Here is a 16848-nt window from a genome sequence, read left to right as displayed (position 1 = left end):
TGAAAAGGCAAATTTTTTTTGTCACGTGACAAATTTTAATTAGACAATCGATGTGTTAGACATTTTAAACTTTTCGAAAGGGTGAAAATCTTTTTTTTTTTCCCTCTTTCCATCATGTTTTCAAGAACATCAAATACCTAGAATTTGGCACAAATATGCAAGATTGGATATTACATGTAGGCGATCACGTTTACATTTGCTCAATCATACATGTGCATTGTCATTGATAAAATTTAAAAGTTTACTATATTTTATAAATATTTTCAATAATTTCATCGTATACAATAATTCTCCTAATTAAAAATTAATTTTAAGTACGATGGAATATTAATAAACATAAACAACAAACATGGGTTTCCCATTCCTCTCATCCACATGTTGAACTTTGAAAAGAAAATACTTAAATCAAGCAAATGTGAAAGGGAGAATTTAAACGAAGCATATGCCAAGTTTAAACACATTTTCAATCTTAGGCACCTAAAATCATATATCACAAAATTCAAGAAATATATATATATATATATAAAGCAAAAAGTATATAATATACAACATATGATATAATTATTCATAAAAAGAAAAACCCATATAACACACATTACATTTCACACATGCAAACAAGAACAACTATATTATTCATTACAAACCCCAAACAAACCAAAAACAAAAAAGAGATTTACATATCAGCAAGAGTAGGCAAAGGATTAATCCTAGAACAAGTTAAACGTATCTCCCCATCAATTGTAGTCAATGGCATAATATTCCCCATCTTGATCATGGAGGCTCCAAAAGCATCAAAGAACACTTCTTGGCTTGCTGCGAAGCGGTCCACGTCAACGGTGGTCGCAGCTCCGGGAGGGGAGAACAGTACTTGGTCGCTTGTAAGAAGCCCACGGTTGTCTTGGAGATTGGTGAAATAGTTGTTGTCAAATTCATTGGGAGTTGTTGGGTCTAGGTTCACCCGGTTGTTGTCTCCGCCTTGAGGACATGCCTCCAAAAGCATGTCTCTATAGATTGGGTCTAGACTCGGATCAGCCATTCCCGTTCCACTAAAGTTGCTCAATCGTCCTTGGAAGAATCGACATCTTGATTGACCAAATGTGTGCGCCCCTAAAAATACATGTCAATGACGATTTTCAACTACGAATATTTACAAATACATCATGTAAGTTTATATATATATCTTTGTGTGGAAAGCTTCTCTGATATGAAATATTGGACGTGACGGGAAAGTAATCATTTCATTAAGTTCAACATTTCTTTTTCATCAATTCTTCTTTTTATTTGTAAATAATATTATCTCTTCTTGGTTTTTCTTTCCTTTTATAACTTAGAACTATATAGAAGTATATATCTAACTAGTCAAAGTAATATCACACCTCTTTGTCTTTAACCAAAAAAAAGAACTTAATCCACACGACTAGGATCTAATGAAATAATTAAATAGAAAAAAGAAAAAGCAACAAGCTCACTTGCCATTGAATTATTATTCAAATCACACCTAAACTTTATTAAATGCATGTACTTAAACAAATAAATTATTAAACAAACAGACAAACCTGCTAAGAATGAGTATATATATATATAGCTTAACTAATACGATTAATGTATATCTAATCTCAATCTTAAAGATTATTCGATCCTTTTTCAATTATGATTTAAATATATATGTTTAAGAAGGTATGGTAGAAGGAGATATAATTAACAATATGAGATAATTATTATTGTGATTATTAGAGACTTACCAGATAAAGAGACAAGATCGGTAGAATTAAGACCAACGTTGGCAAACTTGACAGTAAGATTTGCAAGAGGTTCAAAAGGACTTGGAAGATTACTCACAGCTCCTGATCTATTTGCTATTCTGCTATCTCTTCTTCCTAGTTGAACCTCCCAACCCCTTCCTCCTGCCTGACAAAATGATAAACAATTTTAATATATAATTATTACAGAAATAAATAACATTCAATTCACAACTTACTTTTTTAAGACTAAAGTATCTATTTTGAATTCACCATAAATTAAGAAGGTGACAGATAATGTCTTTACCAAGACGACGGCTGAATTAGATGCAATGGCTAAGATGTCAGCACAGGAGACAACGTTTGGACATGCATTTTCAACAGCAGTTTTGATGTCAGCGACAATATTTTGGCCTTGGATTCCAAGGTTTCCGGGTGCGTTTTGTTCACTATCTATACCATCTGCGACTGAATCTTCAAGTAGAACAGACCCATCACATCCCTGACATGTGAAAGAATGTAAAAACACGTAAATTAAATATATAACGGTAACTTATTAGCTTTAAGCTTAAACTACAAGGATGTGAGAGATAGGGAAGTTACTAACATTGACGAAACAATCGTGGAAATGAAAGCGAATGAGTTTAGCGCCTGCTCGGGCATCGGTTTGGAGAGCTTGTCTCACTACCTCTTCTACAATGGAGGGTAGGTTGGGACATGTGGTGTCGTAGAACGACGGGCACAACTGCGCTGTGGTTGGCCGGACGGTGAACAGCATGGTGATGAGGAGAATATAGGGCAGTGCTTTGGAGAAAGCCATTTCTGTTGACAATGAAAATTTGAGTAAATGTTGTGTTTTGTGAAGAGAAAAGGAGGGTTTAGCTTTGTTTTTATAAGAGAGCCAAAGCATTGTATGTACATATTGGGAGGTTGAATCTTGGAAAATTATTTTCTCTCAATTTTATATTTTCTTGGCTCATTTGTTGACTTCTTTAATTATTATCATGTTTTAATTTTATTTTCTCTAATTTCCCCTTTCAACTTTTTCGAGTATTTTCAAATATAATAAAATAACTAAAATAAGATAGATAGAATCAAACTCATTGAAATTATGGACAATATGATACTTTAACATCGTATAATTTTACAATATCATATTCAAATTGAACTGTTTAAATTAGAAGAAAAAAAAAGTGAACATAATTTTGAAGAAAGAAAAGGAATCTAAAGAGTGATTTTAAAGAAAAAGAAAAAGTAATATATTCCAATAATAATGCAAGTCAATATAATATTGCTTCACGTCTTTGGTTGTTCTAGATACATAAGAGAATTTTCTTGGTAATTATAATATTTCATTGAACCTATAGAAAGAAAATTCAAAACCAAATTAATTAAAGTAAATTTTCAATCACAACCAACAATATTAATATTTAGTCTAATGCGTTTGCTATACACATCTTTGGTGTAGAAATGATGCCGTTCTTCACCGCCAATTTTGAATCACTTCTTTCCAATATTATTATTCCACTGATGATCACAATATTAATTCCACCTACCTTATTCTAAAATCGAGTTAACTTTCTAGCTTCTTTTCGAGTTAAAGTTGGTTGTTTTAGTTAATGAGCTAGTTTTAACGATTAGTAGTTTATAATAAGATGTATGTTTGAAGTGCATGGAAACTATTTTTAATCTAGGTAAGAAATAGAAAACGTTGTAACGATGATAGAAAGATGATGAATATGAAATAGTTTATAATTTTTTTCTCGGTGGCCTACCCCCAACCTAGAGTAGGTAGGTGGAAAAGTCAAATTTAACCCTTGTTCATACATGCATGGACTACTTCATTACGAAATGATTCACTTCGAATAGGTTTATTGCTCCAGACTAGAATACGATTATCCCAACATATATTTGGGTTCAATGAGACCCTAGCTGTTTATCGGATAATTTGCATTGTTGGACTTTTCAATATTTACAAACGAAACCAGTGGTTTCTTTGTCACGACTACTAAAGCTAAAGCTAAAGCTCCATTAAAGAGTGTTAGAACCTAATTCCTTAGACTTATGGTGATGCCTTCTGTGTTTTGGTCTCAGTCAAAGAGTGTGTGTGCATGTGCGCGTACGTGTGTGCGTGTGTGTGAATATACAACTAAGTTACTATATCAAGTTAAAATGCTTTAAATTGGGATATATAATTAACTTGAAACCGAAGTTATAAACTCATTTTATAGTCCTTTAGAACGTATAATCACTTTCTTAAATCTTATTAAATATAAACAATTTGCATTCTTAAGCCAAATAACATGAATCAGAATTGATAAATATTTGGAAGGACGTGACTAAAATATAACGAAATAAAATTGATATTTAATTTTTAAAAAATTCTAATCACCAAATTTTGTCAGCAAACTTTATGTAAAATACTTCATAATGGATTAATTACTAAACTAGGAACTTAATATTGTGCCTTTTGCACTCTTTCTCATACTAATTTTATTAAATTTAGCTAATGATTGTGTAAACAAAGACAACAAAAATCTTTAAAATTTAAAAAGTAGGACAAAAATCATTTTAAATTGTGAGATTGGATTTGTATATATGTGCATGTTATCTCCAATATATAAACATTATCCTTCAAATATTTAAGTTATGCTTTAATTCTCTATATGTGCATGTCATCATGTACACCTTACTAGTAACATTAAAGTCCATTAAAGATTATCATACCAAATTTCTTATTGAACTTTCCAAGCAAAATTTCTCTCACTCTTTCACATGTTCAATGTTTGTGGTTGGATTCATTACATATCAATAGTTTGGACCCACATGAAGTAGACTTTTGTGAAATTCAATTTTCTACTTTATTGAATAATCTCTTAGACAAATTGTTGGTCACATTTTAATAACATATAGTTAATTAATTACCTTTTCCAAGTTATGATGGCCCATATAGGACGACTATGTCTTGAACCCTCAATCAATCTTATCATCAATCACAATCCTTATTGACTAGAACATAAGCTCAGCAACTTTCTTAGTTGTTTCTAAAGTTTACTTATGTATCTTTAACTTTAAAAAAATATATATGTTTTGGGTCAAAATCACTTTTATCATCGTAAATATAAAGTTATATCTATTTTAAAACCAATTAACTTAAAAGAGCAACTCATTCTCACTCAAAATGGTGTTTATTTTTTCTCAAAACCTATTGATCACAATGAGAGGAACAACTCATTTATCTTACCTAAGAAATATAATACATATAGATTCATATAATATTCCTTTGTGTATATATATATACATACCACCAATGTAATTGATAACAATTACGCCAAATAATGTTTCTATGAATTAATTAGGATGGGATTTGAAGTAAGCCAAGAGACCAACAAGAGGAGCATTAATATAAGTAGTTGGTTCAGAATAAACAAAATCAGGTCTGGAATCTGCATAAGAATCATTGAAATCAGGTCCTCCAACAACAGCTCCAATTAGCAAATTAGGGTTTGGATTGTTGCTTTGAAAATACTGTTTCCCTTTTGCACATCCAATGGCCTGTGGATAGTTGGCCATGGATGGCAATGATGAGCCACGATGGTGAATCCTTTGTGGGAAGTTTTTGCCATAACCCACCATATAGGACATCCCCAATGGGTTGCTTCCTAATATGTAATCCACCTACGTATCATCCAGAAATGCATCCACGTCACCTTCGTTGTTAGGTTAAATACAAGTTTTTCATGTGTTTGGAAAAAAAAATTGTATTTCATACTATCATACGTTTCACAATATCTAATATAATTTAGAAGATTATTATAATAATTTTTTTAACAAAGAAACATTAGTGGTCGATCGATAATAGAGTAGCATATTAATATCTCTCAACTAAGTGTACGTATGAAAATATTGACACATTTTAGCATTCTAATATCTCAACTAGTAAAATATAAGAATTTCTTAATTAATAAGCATTACAAACTTTGGTTAAACTCTATTTTCAACTTTATGTCTAAGAAAAAACAATCAAATTAGAAATATCTAGTAAGTCTTTTGAACTTTAGATTCAATAGGGGTAGATTTTAAGATAAGGTCTAATATAATATATATGTTCAATAAGCTTTTAGTTTTCTTTTGTATCTTATTCATAATACATTCAAATTATTATCTGACCCAAGACATAAAATTTGAAGATTATTATAAAATGTAAAACTACTCCAAATAATATTTAACCGGATTTCAAATTCTATCGTACAAATTATATGAGTGTATGTATATCAATATTTATCATTAATATTGATCGATAAAGATAGTCAAAATTTTACTATATATTTTATTATATTTAAAAACACTTCTATAAAATTAAAATTTATATCTAAATATGACTATAAAGATCTAATTGGTGTTATGATTATTTTGTTAAAGGAAAAACAAATCAAAGATTTTTTAAATGCGAAATTAAGAATTAGGTTTGTTTGTTTGTTTGTTTTAATTTAGAGATAAGTAATTACTTGGGTGCATGGGAAAGAGATCATTACTTAAAACGTAAAAAAGTTATTTAAGGACTAAAATTGGAGTTTGTTTAATTAATTACCTGGGTCTTGGCAAGTTGTAGAAGACGAGATGGAGAGGCTACAACATTTCCACAATGAAGAATGTGTTTATATTGATTCAAGTAATTTGAATATACAATAAGAAGAAATGATAAGGCTGTTGAATGCTGTATGTTACTTCCTCCAGACTTGAACAGAAGCCCACCTATATTCATTCATATTAATAACCCATTTTAGTTCAAACTAGATATTCACCTCCAGATTTGTTTTGTATAACCCTTTGATTTATAACTTATAACCACACATACATGTATATATGATTAGAAAGAGAATTTAGTTACCTCGTGAGTAAGAAACTAACAGAGAAGGGGATTCAGGAAGAACTGAACATACGAACTTATCAGCATAATTAATAAACATATTGGATGAAGAAGAACCATTTCCAGTACTTAACACAAACTGTAATAATAAATAATTTGGTTAATAATAATACATTATATTTATTCTGCTATAATTATATATATACATATATACATACCTTGGAAATGAGTACATTAATTCCCGCATATTTGGTATCCCATCCAAACTCAGCAAAGTTACCACTAGAATAATGTTGAAAGACATTATCAGTTTTAGAGTTAATTACATTATTGTAATCAACTGCAGGATTGTTGTTGTTGTTCTTTATTGTGTTGATGTTTTTAGTGATATAGTTCCAATAAAATGCCGTCTTTGTTGCCTTGTATAACCAAGCAGCTCCCCATATTAATTCGTCCTATATCCAACCAGATTATTTAGGATTCATTTGTTAGTGAGAATTTGAAAACAAGTGGTTCGATGAAAATGTATGCACAACAAAAACATGAAAAAAATCTTAATTTTTAAGATTTGAACATGATAGATCACAAAATCTGAAAACGATTTTCAAAAGACATAATTCGAAGTATATGCTAAACATATATTTGTTGAACGACTGAATGCATTTGAAAACATAAAATAGAATTTTTTTTGCCAAACGAGTCGTTATTTTTTTTAATATTAGATAATACATACCTCATAGCCACTATAGCTACAATAAAATGGACAAACCCATCGTCCAAGACTGTCATTGTAAGACCCTCGATAAGTATCTGCAAACTCAAAAACCTAACCCAAAAAAAAAAATTAATAAACCTAAATCAATAAACATACATAAACTTTGTTCATTAACTAAGATCCCTAATTGAAGTGTCCAAAAAATTGTATAGTGCAATGTTAAAGTTCAAATAATAACCCAACTTGATAACGAGAGCTTAGGTTATAAGATAGCACAAATATATATATATATATATACAACTTGAGATGCATTGAAATATATTTCAAATATATGTATATATCTCACTCCATTTGAATAGGTTGTTTATAAACTGACTCAATCTATCACTAAAACTTTACTTCTATCATAAATTAAAACAAAGTCTCTCACCATTCTAGCCCTTTTAAGAAGCCTAGCAGAGTAACCTCCATCAAGAGGCTTAAACACCATGGAGGAAGCAGCTAGCGCAGCAGCGATCTCGGCGGAGACTTCAGAGCCGGGAAACTGCTTGCTGACAGCATAAGGAGTCCTCGGCGTATCCATGTCTTCGGGTCGTTCCCAGCAGAAATGATCGGCGTAGGGGTCGCCAACCTGAGCAAAAACAAAGCCAGGGACAGAGGTGGCTTTGAGTAAGTAATCAGTGGCCCATCGGATGGAGTCCATGGCGTAGGGAAGGTCGGAACCCATGTCTTTGCCGAACTCCAGCACACTCCATGAAAGCATGGTGGTGGTGAACGCCATTGGAAAACTGAACTTCACGTTGTCACCGGCGTCATAGTAGCCACCCACCAAATCAACCTATATAACAGTACCCATCTTAAAACCGTCATTGTTTTTGGTCAAAAATAACATTTTTTTCCTCACAGTCATATGTGAAATTGAAGTATCTAAAGAATAAGAGTATGAAGAATTGTATCATAACCTCAACAGAAAGAAAGAAAAGAATATGATCTTACACCAAACTCAAGGCCATCACGAAGAGCCGAATCCTTCCTCCAAGTGACTCGTTGGTTAGGAGGCAATTTTCCGGACCTCTGACCTTCAAAAAACAATATACTTTTTGTCAAAGCATCACCATAGTCATGAGAAGACACAACCACAAGCTTCAACATCAAAATCATCACCAAAAAGTACTTCATAAAAAATATTGCCATAATTTATTTCTTCTGTATATATGTTTCTTCACCATATATGTGTATATATGAAAACGTGTATCCTTCCGCAAGGCTTTATATAATAATAATGCACATAACAATAATCCAATATGAACCATATATATATATATATATGAATGTGTAAAAAGGAGATTAGAAAAGGAAAAGTAGGTTTTTGATATACGCAATCACTTTGTTATGAAGCATATTTGAAAAAGCACTTCCTTAGAGAGATTTATGGGAGGGCCTATCTTGAAGGTAGGGTTGGATGCTATGGTTTGTGTGTTGGTTTTGTAAAGGGGAATGAATGCCCCTCTTTGTTTGTGCTTCTAATGCACTTTACTAAGTTGACAATTTTTCTTTTTTATATTTTATGGTATTGATGAAAAGTGAATTATTAGGAAAGGAGAATTAGGTGTCTATGTAATTTTCCCATCTATACCACACACTCTTTCATAATACTTAGTTTGTTTTTAGTTAGTTTGTAATATTTCGTTAGCAAAGGAATATAAATTGAAAATTCTTACGGCATTTTCAAATTTTTGTTTATTTATATATTTTCTACCGATGTTTTAAAAAGCCAAATTTTGAACTCCAAAAAACTTGACATCCTCTTATTATCCTTTCATCATTCATAAAATCTACATGGAGATGTTCGGAAGCACACTATATCCCATATGTTTCCTTTGTAAAAAAAAAAAAGTTTTTAAAAGCATTTTTTATCTTTCGAGTTTGCTAAAAAAATTCAACTTTGTAGTCCGTTCTAATGGCTTTTTTTTAAAAGGATAATTACGTTAAAATTGTAATGTTGCTTTAAAATGAGTGAAAACAATATAGAAAAAAAAAGCCTAATCTTTTATTTTTCTTTGGTTTTTTTTCTCTCAACCATATGCATGTGGGCTTCTCTCCAAATTCCTGATTTTATGGTCAATGCTTCTTTTTCATTTTTCAACAAAGACTATGGTATTAGTTTGTATCACAATTAATATTACTATATCTTATATCAAACTTTCAGTTACATTAATGATTATATATATCAAATCATTTTGATGTTAGACTTCTTAATTCATCTGTTTGAATATTATCATCACGTGGTTTTTAACAATTAAACAAAGAATGCTTGAGTTTGATTTTCCTAGTTAGTTGTAGACTTCATATATATCAATAACATAATGGATCTATCAATAGTCCTATATATTTTTTTAAGAGCGTATTTCAAACGTAATCAATGATAATTTAGAAATGTAGAAATTAATTATTAGTTACTCTTTTATCGTTATTTGAGTCTTTGATGAAAATCAATCGTAGGTTCAATTATTTTCTTTTACTACACACTATCATGTATTGTTATTGATCATAAGAATAATTTTATTATGAGATTACATATTAGATTATACGAAGAGATTCAAACTGTATTTTTTTCACCACATTCATCGATCATCGTCTATTCAATTTTTTTTTAAGACAAACAAAAACCCATATCAAACTTTATTGTCTCTCTCAGTCTAAGCACATTCCATATGCATTATTTCATCTCGAAATCCGTGAAGTTTGATCAGATTCCAATCTCAATTATGAGTTTCACTTGATCTACAAAATTTAAGATTGGGGACTCATATTATTGTTATTTGTTCAAAGCGAATATATTATTCATTATATAGATTTTATATAGTAGAATATTTTGTTTTTATATATATATATATAGAAGGAATATTCATAATAGTATATTAGGAATATTCATACCAATATTGTTTTGGGAAAAAAAAATCATTTACGAAATTTTGAAATAATTGTTTTTTTCAAACAATCCATTTTTTGTTTAGGTATTAAGTTTTATAATTAATAAATAGGGATTAATAAAAAAAATAAAAATTATCTTTGGTCCATTTTTATTATTTTTTGATCATTTTTCTTAATAAGTTATGTTAAAGAAAAAAAAAAGATAGTTTCAAATATAACCATTAGATTCAACTTAAAGTATATAATAATATTTTAAAAACATTATAAATATAACAAAATCTTCAAGTCTATCATAGATTTTGTTATATTTACAATTTTTTTATAAATATTATTATATACTTAATTATTATTCATAATATTTGTGAAAAAAGTAGCTATTTTTTAAATATAGTACAAAATTTAAACTACTTAAAATTTATCTAATTTTCTATAATATTTTTTTTTAATTCATAAAAGAGATTGGTAATCATTAAAATTACTATTTTCATTATTAATTATATTATATGGATTAGACTTATGATTACAATTTAACTTATTTGTATACAAATTATTAAACAGTTATATATAGCCAGCCAGAGATTAATCTCATCACTATTATTACAACTTCATCTAATTATTACACATTCGAATTACGACCACACTTTAAATTTCAAATGAATATGTAATTAAAACAACCACTTAACTTTCATAGGGCTTTAATGAATATTATTTATATTTTTATGAAATAAAATATTAATTAGGAAAAGAACACACAATTGAATTTAATCAAACTTAGTGGTATAATTTGCTATAGTTATTACCTACCCCCATATATATTTGTCATTTTCTTATGCACTTTTAATATTGGTTTTTATAACATTCTTGTCCACATATATAAACAAACCCTTTTGAGTGATTATTATCGACCCATTGGTCACACATCACAGCATAGACTAAGTTTTTTTTTTTTTTTTTGATAGCTAAATTCAGAATTGAATGAGACAAAATTCTGTCCTTGTAAAGATTTAAATACATAGGGTTTTGTATTAAATTGACAACATATTAAATCATGGTCACTTGAAATAATTTAAAATCAAATTAATTGTGGTTAGAATAAGAAAAAGAAAATGTTTGATCTCGTTATTATTCAATCAATGTAAAGCTAAAAAGTTGAGATATGTTTACAAAGAATCTATCATAGGGATATCCTCCCAACCTATTTCACGTGTAAAACTCGGGTTTTTGTTTTCTTCTAATCATTTGTTGATTTGTTGAGTGTAATATCAATCTATGTTTTCGTGTTTCGTTTTAAATTCTTATGCGTTGGAATTCTCCATTACTATTTCGTTTTTTATTTCTATAAATTTAACGTATCTTTTTTAGATATTGACAAGATTTTTTAAATTACTATGAATTTTTTTTATTTTTCACAATTTAGAGTCGATTATTTTTTACTTAATTAAACACATAACCTTTTTTCTTACCACTTGGTGTGATAATACCATATTAAATCACCAATTTAACCTAATAGATTAAGTTGATAGGCGAAGAAAAAGTGAATATAATATTTAACAATTTTAAGCACTCGTAAGAAGTAGATCGTTATAAATGGAATGGAATCCAACTAGTTGGAGGCGGTGAATCTAATAAAATTGTACTATTGTTATATAACTATGGCATGGTAGAAGTCAATCAAGTCCTCTTAGTGTTCAATTGTGAGGTCTCCTTTATTCACTTCCATCTGAGATTGAAATGTCTTTGTTGTCATTCTTTTGGCTCATAATCGTATAAGAATATAAAATAGATAAAAACTAGTTTAGTTCAACGAATGAAATACGAAATTAAACAAAATACTTCTATTTTGTAAAATAAGGACAACTATAATGGAAATTGATTGACCACCCATGTTTCTATACAAATTTACAAATACTTCTACCACATGTGCTAAACGTGGACAATTATAAAAATGATGTACAAAATCCTACAAATCTATTTAAAAATAAAAGATTCAAGGGAATAAAAATATTGAAAAACTTGAAAGTTGTATCACTTGAAAGATAGTATCGTTGTTGTATCAATTACGAGTCAAAACTTACTTTCATAATTGAATCAATTTAGATTGGATATTAAAATTTTGATTTAAAGACCATATAAGATATAATGTTGAGAATGTGCATCAACACAAGTGGTTAACAACTCAATGGTTGGGTTAATTATTTCCCGGTTCGGGTTGGTCGGGGTGAACCGACCCAAGGCCACATCATTTTAAACATTTATAAATTTAATAGGATTTTCATTTTTCAGTTTTCAGTTTCTTCCTTCGGCGATTTCCCTTCACTCCTTCTTCGGCCTTCAACACCGACCGTCATCTTCATTCTCCTTCCTGTCGGTCATCTTAATCACTTCTCTCAACTCACCGCTTACTACTTTGCTCCCTCGCCGTCGCCCTCGCCGTCACAGTCGACCTACCTCACGGTCGATCTCCCTCGCGGCCTTTCTCTCATTCCACTCCATCGGTCTCTCTCACGGCCTTTCTCTCCTCCACTCCCTTGATTTCCAGTGGTACTCACTCCAAACTCCAAAAACGTTACTCTTCACTCTTCATTCTTTCTCTCTTTTTATCTTTCTTTCTTCTTTAAATCTCAGATCTTGATTTCTGATCTCTCCCATTCTGAGCTTCAGGCGAAGGAATTCTCCATTTCCAGCGGCGTTTTGGGCGGCAAGCGGATGGGAGCAGAGTGGGCACGAGGACAAGGTGAAATGAGGAAGATTTTCTTTTTTTCTTTTCTTTATACATATGGCTCTGTTACCTTATCTAGGAAGTTTTCGCTTAATTTGGAGTCTAATTTGTTTGTCAAATTTACAGCATATGGGAAGGATTACGTTAACAACCTCCATTTGTGTGCTTCTCGTTGATGACCAATGGACGAGGAAGATGATAAGAAATTGAGGAAGTGTAGGAAGAAGAGACTGTTTGGCGCCGACAGGAGGAAGCGGCTCCTTCGTCTAAAATGCTGTGTTCAAAACTACGATTGGGGAGTTATTGGGTGTAATTCCCAAGTTGCGAGGCTGTTTTTTCTCAATTCAGGTCGCTGCAATGTCGATCCGGGGGAATGTTACGCAGAATTCTGGATTGGGACGCATAAATCTGGTCCGTCTTTTGTTGTTTATGGACGGGATAATAATGCTGTCGCGGCGTTTGGATCCAAACCCCTGAGTCTTAAGGATTGTATCTCCGTCGATCCGGTTGCTGTGCTTGGTGATAAGGTTGCGAGGAAATGGGGAGGCGATCTTCCGTTTCTTTTCAAGGTCGGCTTTATTTTCCTTTAGATCCTTGGGGAATGTGTTTTGTCGGTGGGCTTGATTTCTTTCAAGATTTCACAATCGGACACGAATTTTGGGTTTTAATTATGCTCTGCATTGTGTCGGTGTGTGAATTAATTTGGATGCTGAGCATTTGCCTGTTGAATGACATTAATGCTTCATTACCGAAAATTGTTTGCTGCAGCTCTTTGAATTGTATGTTCAATTAGTTCTCGAACCTCAATTACTGTTCTTATTTTCCTTGATGTTAATGTTTTGAGTTCAGTTGGACTGCAACTTGATGATTTCTTATTGGGAGCATAGGTGCTGTCGATAGAGAAGGCTTTATCTATTCAGGCTCATCCAGATAAAGATTTGGCGAGATCCTTGAACGAAGCTCAACCAAGCATCTATAAAGATGATAACCACAAGCCTGAAATGGCTCTAGCATTGACAAGATTTGAAGCCCTCTGTGGGTTCATCAGCTCTAAGGTACCATAACATATAGTACCAGAGACTTACTCTTCTGGGGTTTTCAAAAAGTTTCTTAAACTTACTTTAAATATCTTAATGATTCTTACTCTGTTCTTATTACACTAATTGGATTTAGAGAGATGAAAGAAGCTCAAATCAAGATGTTAATTCCGCTTTTTGGTTAATCGTGTATGTATTTCCAGATGGCTGAAAATTCAGAAAAATAAACAAAGACTATTAGTAACTGATAATGAATGAAGTTTCTTTATAGATTCGTTTACATTGCAAAACCCATGTCATTTGATTTTACTTATTTCATTGTTTTTCAGGAGCTCAAGGCGGTGCTTAGTAGCGTTCCTGAGATAGTAGAATTGGTCCAATGTGCTGATGCAGAGAAGTTCTCTCACGATAGTGAGCAAGATGGGAAGGAGAAAGTAAAACAACTTTTTGAGTCCATATTTAGTCAGATCATGTCATCTAACAAGGGCATAGTTCGCGAGGCTGTATGTAAACTAAAAAGACGTCTTAGTTTGGAGAAAAAGGTAATTGAAGTTTTATTTTATATCTCTACAAATGATCTTGTCAGCAGAATTTGGCATTTTTCAGTGGCGACTTTTTTTTTTTTAAATCTCAAGGGTTACCATCGATAGGAAGTTCTGTGATCAATAGGATATATTTCATAATAAAGCTTAAATTGTTCTTTCACTTCATCAATCTCTGCAAAATATTATTCATTTGTTTTCGTATAGTTTTATGCAACTACTCATTGTATTACCTTCTTTTTCTTTCATCAGAAGAGACAATTATCTGCCAAAGAACAATTGATTCTCAGACTAGAAAGTCAATATCCTGCTGATGTTGGTATACTAGCAGCATATTTTCTCAACTATGTGGAGTTAAAACCAGGCGAAGCATTATATGTTGGTCCAAATGAACCCCATGCATATATATCTGGGGAATGCATCGAGTGTATGGCAACCTCAGACAATGTTGTTCGTGCAGGCCTTACCTCTAAAAAAAGAGACGTTCAAGCACTTCTTTCAATGCTCAACTACAAACAGGTAATCACATATTGTTTGCAGGAGCTGGTTTTTATAGATGTGATTCTAATATGTAAACTGATTATATGCTATTATTGGTTCTTGTTTTCCATGTCCTCTTTCTTGGAGTCTAAAGGCTTATTCAAATTAATTAATTTGCATTTTTTTTTAGTTTCGATGTTAGTCTTAAATGCACATTATATATGTTGTCAAGCTTTCATATTGGTTGGAGCTCTTAGAGTCTATTATGACTTGATGCAAACATACATCTCTCTTGACCAATTGGAGAAATCTTTTTATAACTCCTTTGGTTTGGGCATTTTTCCCTTCTTTTATAAATTTCATATATCGATATTTATATATTTGTTGGAGCTCGCTTATATTTCCAGATGAGTATCTTTTTTTTCCTTTTTCTAGTGCTTGCTAACAGAAAGTAATTAAAAATATGCCTCGGTAGTACGATCTCAAACGACTTGGTTAATGATTCATATTGATCTTCCATTATTACTCATTGAAGATAAGGGAAATAGTTGAAATCTTTCCTCTTTGTGTTTTTGCCTTGGAGTTTCATTGAGAGAAGATTGCTTATAATCAGTTTCTTCATCACAGGGTTTTCCTGAAATTTTGAGAGGAGTTTCCTTGAATGAATACACAAGAAAATACGCCCCTCCATTCGATGAATTTGAAGTCGATCGCTGTATTCTCCCACAAGCTGCATCCGTGTCGTTCCCATCCGTCCCAGGACCATCTCTGTTTCTAGTGATGTCCGGGAAAGGGACAATTATCACAGGCTATTCCGAAGAAACTACATTGCAAGAAGGTGAAGTTCTGTTCGTTCCAGCATATATGGAGGTGAGTATAACAGCTACAGCTATAGAATTACATATGTACAGAGCTGGGATCAACAACAGATTCTTTCGAGACTTGTGAGTTTCAGGTACAAAATGAATAAATCAAGAATACTACATATACAAGAAGAAAAGAGGGTATAAGAAGAAAATTGTTTGCATTTGTTGTCCTCTGCTTTATATTATGATCAGTTGATTTGACTTGATTAAATTGCATGAAAGTTGTGCATATACATTTGTTGAAGAATATGAATAGGGTATGAAGGTGTATTATTCAAAATTGATGATTACATTTAAGTAATATATATTGCTGTACTTACTTTTGTCCTATATCAGCTATCAAAGTGGATGTTCACATGTATTAAGTTTAGAGCTCCCTTCCCCATCCTGGGTACTTTTTAAAATTTTTTTGGGGGATAAGGTCATTTGGTAAATTGTATTTTGATTTCTTATGAGAAACAGATGAGTTTGGCAGTGTTTTAATTATATGATTATTGTTCTTCTAAATTTGCTTGAACTTGTGTACAAATTTTGGAAATTTAAAAAGAAGCTAGAGGCTGTGTAAGGGTTGTTGGGGTTCACAAATTTTGGAATTGTGTTTTCTTTTGCTGTGTTCTAGGGGTGTTCAACAAACCGGATGATCTCAAAAAACTGATCAGCCTAACCTATTCCATTCCATACGGTTGGAATGCTTACTAGATATTGAATTAGTTGGAAATAAAAGCTTTAAAATATGTAGCCATGGACGTTGCAGTTCCACACTGAATTTAGGATTTAGCAGCAGACCCCAAAGAAGACTGAACGTTTCCATATTCATTTTCAATCTTAGTAACCAATGGTTTCTGATTATCATTGGAACATGGTGAGACACCGTAAGAGGGAGAGGACATCTCCGAGGAAAAAAAGAGATTCAAATTCTAATTGGAAAGGAAACATTGAACAAAAT

At 31.5% G+C, this 16848-nt stretch overlaps 3 protein-coding genes across 4 annotated transcripts; 1 reads left to right on the top strand and 2 right to left on the bottom strand.

Annotated features, from left to right (window-relative positions):
• Window positions 1-515: 515 nt before the first annotated feature.
• LOC101215530 (peroxidase 2-like) lies at window positions 516-2617 on the bottom strand. The gene is made up of 4 exons (XM_004143685.3): window positions 2347-2617; window positions 2047-2241; window positions 1743-1908; window positions 516-1107 (listed from the first exon to the last, which is right to left on the bottom strand). The coding sequence occupies exons 1-4, from the start codon at window positions 2557-2559 to the stop codon at window positions 674-676; spliced, it is 1008 nt and encodes a 335-aa protein (XP_004143733.1). The 5' UTR covers window positions 2560-2617; the 3' UTR covers window positions 516-673.
• A 2294-nt stretch (window positions 2618-4911) lies between these two features.
• On the bottom strand, window positions 4912-8581 carry LOC101220365 (endoglucanase 4). Its single transcript, XM_011656555.2, has 7 exons — window positions 8321-8581; window positions 7755-8162; window positions 7343-7435; window positions 6828-7064; window positions 6631-6748; window positions 6331-6494; window positions 4912-5417 (listed from the first exon to the last, which is right to left on the bottom strand). Exons 1-7 carry the CDS (start codon window positions 8516-8518, stop codon window positions 5091-5093), a joined length of 1545 nt encoding a protein of 514 aa, XP_011654857.1. The 5' UTR covers window positions 8519-8581; the 3' UTR covers window positions 4912-5090.
• A 3958-nt stretch (window positions 8582-12539) lies between these two features.
• On the top strand, window positions 12540-16409 carry LOC101220595 (mannose-6-phosphate isomerase 1). Of its 2 annotated transcripts, none has more exons than XM_004143627.3 (7): window positions 12540-12799; window positions 12920-12992; window positions 13104-13546; window positions 13865-14032; window positions 14344-14556; window positions 14809-15075; window positions 15664-16409. In XM_004143627.3, exons 3-7 carry the CDS (start codon window positions 13160-13162, stop codon window positions 15982-15984), a joined length of 1356 nt encoding a protein of 451 aa, XP_004143675.1. In that variant the 5' UTR covers window positions 12540-12799; window positions 12920-12992; window positions 13104-13159; the 3' UTR covers window positions 15985-16409. The 2 variants fall into 2 exon arrangements, with proteins under 2 accessions (XP_004143675.1, XP_011654856.1); XM_011656554.2 differs by having other exon boundaries at window positions 12884-12992.
• Window positions 16410-16848: the final 439 nt, after the last annotated feature.

Source organism: Cucumis sativus, chromosome 5 (genome assembly GCF_000004075.3).
Source record: "Cucumis sativus cultivar 9930 chromosome 5, Cucumber_9930_V3, whole genome shotgun sequence".
NCBI classification, from domain to species: Eukaryota; Viridiplantae; Streptophyta; class Magnoliopsida; order Cucurbitales; family Cucurbitaceae; genus Cucumis; species Cucumis sativus.
The sequence above is the reverse complement of the archived record's forward strand: the minus strand, read 5'-3'. Positions and strand labels throughout refer to the sequence as shown.